General features: G+C 40.5%; 1 protein-coding gene across 1 annotated transcript in view; it reads right to left on the bottom strand.

Annotated features, from left to right (window-relative positions):
- LOC109823194 (polygalacturonase-like) overlaps positions 8,870–9,056 on the bottom strand; it is a 2,366-nt gene continuing 2,179 nt past the window's right edge. The window contains exon 5 of the mRNA XM_020389481.1: positions 8,870–9,037. Within this exon, the coding sequence (XP_020245070.1) occupies positions 8,889–9,037 (149 nt within the window). The 3' untranslated portion in view covers positions 8,870–8,888. The remainder of the gene's footprint in view (positions 9,038–9,056) is intronic.

The raw sequence follows: 9,056 nt of genomic DNA, 5'->3' as shown, positions 1-9,056 counted from the left end.
GAACGCGTATCATTAATCTCACTGCTTCAACTTACTTGGAAGGGAAGCTCAACAATCCGTCTTGTTACTGGTGCATTAGTAAACTACCCTGATTTTATTCCACCAGGTACATTGAAATTATTATCTCTTCGTGTACCTACCCTTCTTGTCCAAAATCACATAAAAAGGCCGTTCGACTTCTTCTATTACACCATTTCCGCGATTTGCCTGTTAAAGCGCTAGAGGACTTTGCCTTTTTCAAGGCTTGTTACTAATACCAAATCTGCTTTTATTTTTCACTTCAGTCAACTGACACTCACCCAATGAGGTTGGTGGTTCATTTAGATCCCTCCTTTCTAAATCTCCAATCTAGAAAAAACTGTTTTTCACATTCCATTCATAGTTTCTGGGACACAAATTCACAAATACACAGCTTGGGCCAACCAATAACGGTGCTTAATAAATAATACGAATCGGACGAAATGCTTCAGCCAACAGGTGAAACATACCCTTCGGTATTGTAATCAATCGCCCTACTTAAGCTGTGCATTAATCGCTCACTTGGGCATACCAATCTGGGGAGGCTTTGATCTAAATCTCCGCATAGGAAGATCCCTCTTTCGTTCTTGCCTATACACAGCCCACTTGCATCCAAAGCCTTCTTTAAACTCGTTCAGTAGGCTTCGCAAGGTTCAAAGCTGGGTCGGGGTTCTTATGGAGAGACTGGCATCCTCTTCCTACACTCTTTCCCTCGCACACTATTCGAATCAGGAAGCTTGACTCTGACTTCCTTGGATGTGGTACAAAAAAAACCAAACATACAACGGCACTTCTGCTGTATGAAAGGCCACTCAAGTCGCAGACCATGACATCGCAATCTAGCTGGCCCCGCGAGAAAGCCCGGAGTAAGTTATCTTCTCAGTATGGTGCCTGATCACTTATTAGTTGGCAATGGACTCCCTGGAACATGACTCCCATGGTTCCGCATGAGTTCCAAACATCCACGTAACCTCAAAATGCCCCGGACTGTCATGCTCATAATCCTAACCAGTTCACCTCTGGGTAGGAGCCTCAATGGATACAAATGCTATCTGGGATGCGGTGGAAGTCAACACATCATCATCCGACCTGCCCGCGATGAGTCTCACCTAGAATCTGGTCTTCCTCCAGCATAAGGCTGCATGAGGAAATAGCCTTGAGGCTTCATCATCTGTACGCCTCGTCAACATGTGAACGATCCTGCTCAATAACTCATATTGCTGTCCTTGTGGATCCCATAATTTAAAAGGGCCATTTACACACCGTTCTACTCAGAATGACACCACAACATGACTAGCTCTCTCGCTCCCGGGATTCCAATTACCAATCAACTGACATGCGAAATAAGCTTGGATCACCCAAATATCCGAAGCGACTCATAGTCACCTAGCTAACAACCGAACCCAGGACCAACGCTCACACTGGAGCTCTTTGCCCAACTGAAAACTCGGGGAATCGATAGTGACCAGGTGAGCGATACCAAAGAAATATTAAAAAAACGAACATGAAGCAATTATAATTAATTAGGCTAGACTACAAAGATAGTCTCAAGTGTAAGAAAAATGCACTTCACCTGTCTATTTACGCATCAAAGGGTAGTACGGACGGCTCCACCTTATTTTCACAAGGATCTCCATAAACCAACGGCTTTTTCGGGGCAACTCTCAAAAAGGATCTTAACAAATTTCCACTTCTCTGTGGTTATCATAACAAGTTCTCTCTAATTTCTCATCACAAGGTTACCGTTCAAACTCTTATATTCTACCACCTTTTGATGCCCAGTATTTTACTTTGGTTGGCGAGATGGATTGTTCCTCGCACAAGTACTTAATGTGCCGGTCACTAATCCCGTGAACCCGGCCCCAAATAATATTGGGCGAAGGCAAATCGGGAAAACCACTACTTATAAACTCCTACTCCAATTGGGTCTGAACGAAGGAGGGTTTGTTTTTTTAGCCCATTTTTCTAACCTGTCCTCAGCTTTCACTTTCTTCCTTCCACCCACATAAAATATCCCAGGACCTGGGATGTATTAGTGGACTATGTTCACATTGAGGATATAAGACCTAATCCTCCTTAGGAGCTAAATCCATCAAAATGAAAAGTGACAGAGCCGAAATAGTGAGCATTTGGCCCCACCAAAGGTGATGTGTGCTTGGAACGAGGGCCCTACAAATATTATGTTGATCGGAATATAGTCCAAATATACGCCTTGGGTATTGGGTGAATAGCGGTGGGCCGCTGTGGTTTCAAAATGTTAAAAGCTGTAGTTGACGGGAGCTTTTTGTAAAAGAAGGATCATTTGTCCCTTCTAACGGCTTCTGTTGGGTTTTCATTTTTCTTTTTCCAAAAGGATATTTCAGTCACTGTATCACCACAGGCTCCATTCTTTCCAGGTCTTCTCTCCGGTACCCTTCAAATACCCCTGGCCTCTTCGGCTCAATACCCTGGAGACTTATCAACTAACAAAAGGGTGTGGTCTGCAATCTTATGTGCCGAGTACAGGCTGGGTGAACATATCTTTCCTCTGTGTATATTGGGAGGCTGGCCAGACCCCCTGTTACTCAATCTTGGGCCACTTCAAGGTAATACAGTGTTTTCCTTGAACACATTTCCTGAGAGCATCTTTGCGCAGCGAGGAGAGTTGAAGATGCAAAAGCTTTCTCTGAAAGGGAAAGAAGTTGGACCGCCTAGTCAATTCCATTTTTCAACCACCAATGGACACCCTATGTTTATGGACTCGGCTCAGATTTAGAAGTCATTTTTCCTCCAACCTGACTTTTACTTTGTATAGCCACTCCTCCAAAATTTCCAAAGGGTCGAAATCAATTCTCGTCCAACTTGGCACCCACCACGGATCTTTCACTTCCTTCAGCTCCCGAGGACACATACCGTCACTACCATTCCGGAATCTTGGTACTGGACTAATACCACTAATAAGGCACACAGTGATGCATTAACCCATGACAACCCGGACATTCCCCCCTTCTTCCAACCTCCTCAAGGCTGGGAGAACCGAATCCTCCTAGGGCAAATATGGAATGTTAGCACAGAATTCTTCATCTCCTGCAACCTCTCGGCTAATGAGGTTCTCATCTGTAAGCCAACACCGTACGGTAGTGGCGCAAGCAGGCAATAGCCTGATAGAATACTGTATCTGAATTGTCATTCACTAGCTTGGACAACATCTCATTCCCGACAGCTTAGGTACACGGCTCTGCGCTTTCCCCTTTATTCTTCCAACCCCGGCTTTATTTTAACTTTTGGTGTCAATCACATTGCTCCAAATGAGTCACGTTCTTACGTTCTAGCCACAAGCGGACATTCCGATTCCTACCAATCATTTACATGGCCACACTCTTTGACTTCGGATCTAGCGAATCAAACTGCTGGACCTGGAGCGGTTGTTGGACCCATTCGTAGCAAGACGAATCTCTCGGATACTTGGCTATAAATTAAGAGAGCGCAATCTCTTCCCGAATCTGGCTTCTTCGGGGAGGGGTTGCGCCATTTCCTAAAATCTCCTCAAAACTCCATAATCTACCTAAAAGGCTGAGCGTCACCTCATTGTAGCTAACCGGTGAACGTTATTCTCCTCTATTTAATGATAGAGTAGGAGGGAGACGAGATTCGTAGCAGCAAAAGCAATCCCAGAAAGCTTGATGGGCGGCCTCTGGGCTTAACAGGGACCAACACACAAATCAGGGCAATCGGGGCCTTTTGTCTTCATCCTCACCTTGGATTATCTTACAGTGTGGGCCATGAGTCCGGAAATCCTAGCTTCGGGGGTTGCGAAGTTGTTAACGATGCCCGAATGGGAAACCCCCTCTTCATCTTGAATTGATAAAACCTCGTTCTTCAAAGTGAAGCAGAATTCTTAATGCTCAATTCACAGAATACTTCTCATGAGTGGTTTCCCACATTCTCTCGCCCCGACGTCTCGTCATTCGCTTCATCTACATTATACATGAGACCGGCGTCAAGCATACCTGAGAGAGTGGATTACCATGCCAGCAAAGGAGCGCAAATCAGGTGCTATGTCCTCTATTACTTTCTTTCCCAACCTTATCATTACACATCTATCAGCAGAAAGGGGTTTTACTACTTTGTCTGGTAATTCAAGAGGGTCTCCTCGCAAAATTTTACTTTGCATCCAAGGCGTCCATTCGGGCTTCTCAACTGCACATCTGGCTTGTATTTTGCTCCGTGTTTCACCGCAAGAACGCCACTTCCACAGAAAAAACAAAATTTGATACTGGCCGTACCGAACTTTCGGGGAACATTCTAAAGTTTTTTATATTCATTGGGATAGCTCAGACTCTGGGGTAATTCCTCATTTTTCGATCAAGAGACGATCCCCCTGTGATTGCTGGCCATTGGGTGTCTCCCATGGGTTATTCGATTCTTACATTTTCTTTCCAAATAGGAATTATACTTACAGCGCGGGGAATCCTTCGGAACAAGGCTTCCCAAGTCCCTAGAAACCTGGCACCTCCTGCAGTCACCACTTGTTTGTGCGCAGCAAAAAATTTCGGCACCCTCCGCGCCAACTTCGGCACACTCAACAAGAGACTTAGATCGAATAAGAATTCCGCGGTGCTCACCAAGGAACAACCAATCTGAAAAGGGCGGGATATCTCAAACCAGTGAAGGATATCGCCTTCTTCTCCCCGACTTACTCTTCCAAGTTTCTAGGACTGCACACTCTAGTGCAGTCGAGGGGGATCCTACAGAGGCTATTACATAGAGAAATCACGGACAAGAACAGCAGACCAAATTGTTATCACGGTGGGTTCGGCAAAATAGCCTAACGTCCACGGTGTCACAGAGACGCAAGATCTCTCGATTTCACGCCCAGCACCTCCCCGACGTCATGCAGCTCTCGGTCTCATCCTCGACTCCGCCCCGCGCTGCACTGCTCGGTCGCGGTCCGGAATAAAGGAGCGGGAGATCGTTTTACTTTAGTCGAGAAGGGAGAGAATATAACCTAGGTTTACCAATTAAACAATCAGATTTTAAAGCCCTCCCTTTCAAGAGCTCAACAAACCATAATCAAAATTTCCTTCCTCTTAATCTCTCTCTTCAAAACAGCAGACCTCTGGTTTCTTATGTCACAAACGAGAACCAGGGTCGCCAGTCAAGCACAAAGAGGCAGTCCTTGGCTTTTTTCCTTAGCCGCTCAACGGCTCTATGACAGCCTCGTCTTTCGACTGCTCAAAATTTAATACCCTGCGTCATAGGGTTGCTCCTTGCAGGGCACAAAAAACACGCCGCCCTCTTCAAAATCATATCATTAAGCCACACTAGGTCCGAGAATAACATAATACCTAATTCACTCTGGATATTATTATAAATATATATATAAATATATATATATATATTAACTATATATATAGTATATATATAACTATACTATAATATATAATATGACTTGTGCCGGCATTAATTTGTCTGGGCCTCCCTGCAAATCCGGCGCTCACATCAAAGTAATCTTAGGGGTGGGACCTCGGAAGTACCATAGGATGACTACTACTCCCATTTGCTACATACAAGAAGGCTTATTCCGGGATTCTTTTGCTAGCGTCAGACTCTAGTTTGTGGACAAAGATGAACCATGATACTTTATTGCTTCCTCAAACAATAAAAGGGCTGCACCTTAAGGGCTGATGGAGGTGGTCAGAAAAAGTGAAGACTAGGGTTGGAATAGTAATCTGGTGCTCCAACTGCCAAATGATAGGGCACAATAAAAAAACTTGGAAGAACACACATGTCCTTGAAACATAAAGGATACCATTAGGCACTAAAGGTGGCAAGCCGAGAAAGAAAACTTCCCTTCAACCACTACAACATGCACAACAGGTGCAAACTCATTAGGTAAGGTGTTTTTTCTTTTGAAACTTGGGGTTTTTGTAACATTTGTATGAAAGTTGTGTGCGTGTTCTATGCGACACTTATATGAAATAAAAGTTATTGTGAAATAGACCCAATTCCAGCATGCAAAGCCTCAATTTCAATGTGCACAGCCCTAGTTTTAGCATGCACATCAAGCAATACCAGTAAATGCCCCTCAACCAATTAGCACATCATCGGTCCATCAACCAACATGTAAAGGACCACCAACTTATGCCCATCCACCAAAAAGAGTGAGGATAGTGCTTGCTAGCTATAAGGAAGGAGCTAGTAAGGTATATTTGCTTCTACATCGAAAATGTGATCATTCTTTTTAAAAATATTGTTAAAGTTTTTTAATAGGCTTGTGTGTTTCTCGATATGGATTAGCTGGAGGAAGGAGACAAAAAGATCAATTCATACCTTCACAACAATCTCACATTGGTAGCAAGTGGAGAGCTAGCGTGCCACATTTTGGGAGGAAGTAGAGAGGAAGAAGAGTTTACATCATTTTGTTTTATGTTTTGAGATGTTGACTGAGATTACAAACTTGTCTTAATTTTGCTACTCTTTTGCATCTTCGCGATATGTTTCACAATTACATGTATGCTACAATGACTACATTACGATGTTTATTGGATATTATCTGTTTAAAACTTAGGATTGGCTTTTGTATAAAGTAATGTTATATTTTATAATGAATTTATTTGTCAATATTATGTTTTTCTCTGATATGTCTTATATAAATTTTAATATATCTGCAATAGGAATTCAATAGCCATGGTTTTTTTTGCCAAGATAAGGAAGTTTAGGTGGGTTTTTTTTTGGCAAATTGAAACTTGATGGGGATTTTCTATTGCAAAATGAAAGATTATGGGGATTTTCTACAAAAATAAAAGAAAGCTAAAAGGGGTTTCGTGCTTAACACATTCATAGATCATGTGGTAATAAAATAACAATTAACAAAACTTTAGCTTTTACAGAATCCCAACCACGTCTTCCTTTGATGAAGAGTTTCTAAAGTATACAAAATTTCTATTATCCCATCTATCCAAGCACAAAACCAAAAACAATCCCTAAAATAAAGTAAATGATAAACCTGTGGGAATTATATCTATTTCTCGATATACATTTTTTGAAATTACACCTATTTCTCGATATACATTTCTCGCTGACAAATCTTCTCTCTCTCTCTCTCAACAATTTCTCTCTCCAAAACCTTTAATTTCTACAACAACAACTTGATTTTTTCAACATCTTCTTCCACCTTGTCAGATCTCCACTCAAAGGAACCACAATCGTTAGTCCTCTAATTTGGGCAGCCTAGACATTGTCTCCCTGGGTTACTTGCAGTGTTAGATACCTATGTAAGAGATCTCAAATCATTAACGCATCTCCTGTCTTCCATGGGTTCAAGGAAGAAACCAACTCCCTAAAAATCTTAGATAAAAAAATAATTTTTCTAAAATTAGAACAAATAAACAACAACAAAGAAGGCATAAATCTTAATTTTGAAGGAACTTTTTTTGAAAAAATTCTCTGAAACCGTGTTTGGGCTCGATCTCAAGAGGACAGTCGGAGAACAAAAAAAAAAAAAAAGAGAGATTTATGATTAGTGCTGAATATATAGAAAGAGGTCATAAATTTAATTATAATAAGTTAAAGGGCACTTTGGTCATTTTTAGTCATGTGCATTGCTCATGCCAGATTAGACTTAACAGTGTTAAGTATGGAGATTTTCTGCAAAAGTTCATTGGGGTTTAGTGCAAAAGGCTGAAAGTTCACGAGGGTTTAGTGTAATTTACCCTTTTTTAATTTATGAATCGAGCATGCGTATACAATCATCATCATATATAAAAGAAAAATATGTATGCTTGGTACAAAACATAAGTTTTTGTATTTGGTAGTGAGGTGACATATTCCCCTCCACTCATTGAAATCGGGGCTCACATTCACATGAGTTGGGGAGTGGTTGAAAATTGGATTGAGTGGATGGGAATATGACACCTCATTACTAAGCACAAAATTTGTGTTTAGTACCAAGCATACCCATTTCTCATTCTCTTTCTCTCTCTCTCTCTCTCTCTCTATATATATATATATATATATATATATATATATAGAAACATAATGCACCCTCTTCTCGATCCGTCTCATCCTAAAAGAAGATAGAAATATACTTGAAACACTTGTTAATTTCTTCAATACAAATGTTATAAGGTGAGTGAAGCTTCAAACAAAAAAATGTTGTCCAAGATCAACTTGTTTGCTATCTTATAAGAGGAAAGTTTGTTTTCAAGTGTTGGCAACAGAGAAATAATTTACACCATAAACAATTGGTGTACCCTTTTTTTAACCATAAATTCTCACAGATTCCTAGATGAACCTTTAATTTTATTTATTGATGGCAGAAATAGCCATTAAAAGCTTGCAAAAAAGGATGGGCTCCTGAAAATTTTTGAACATATGAAAAAACAGATATGATAACATTATCCCGTAACAAAAAAAAAAAACCGAAAACAATTGGTGTACCTTAAAAACAGAAAAAAGACAAAGAATCTATTATAGTGAGAGGCATCTGACAACTTGTATTTTTTCTTCTTCTTTTCCTTCTCATATTATAGTGAGTCTCCATGTGCTCTTAATCCTAACTTACATCTGATCCTCACATGATACTTATTAATGCACAAATCAGATCTATACATGACTAGAATTCTAATCATTTATTTTCTTCAGAATATTTTATATACAAGAAACTTCAAACATCAAACAAATTAATTGAAAAAATGATGAAAGTCGGCCTGAATCAGAATTTTAGCATGTGCATAAGCCAATATAAAACACTTCATTCATGCCAAATAGAAAACTACTTATGATAAATGCACAAAAACCACAAAAGTTGAAACTTTAATGCATACGTACATATATTATTCGTGTTCTTAGAAAAGTTAACTGTATCGTCATTCTATAATCAATAAATCTCAGAAACAACTTGGTGGAATCACAAAGCCAGAAGAACTCCCTTGTGCATTTCTACAAAAAGTTTGTGCCTTTGATTTCCCATAATACAGCTTTATGTTGTGCAACTTCATACCCGTGCACGGATATTCCTTGCTGCAATCAAGCTTCACTGCTATTTTTGTCGCTGA

Source organism: Asparagus officinalis, chromosome 9 (assembly GCF_001876935.1).
Source record: "Asparagus officinalis chromosome 9, Aspof.V1, whole genome shotgun sequence".
Taxonomy (NCBI): Eukaryota; Viridiplantae; Streptophyta; class Magnoliopsida; order Asparagales; family Asparagaceae; genus Asparagus; species Asparagus officinalis.
The sequence above is the reverse complement of the archived record's forward strand: the minus strand, read 5'-3'. Positions and strand labels throughout refer to the sequence as shown.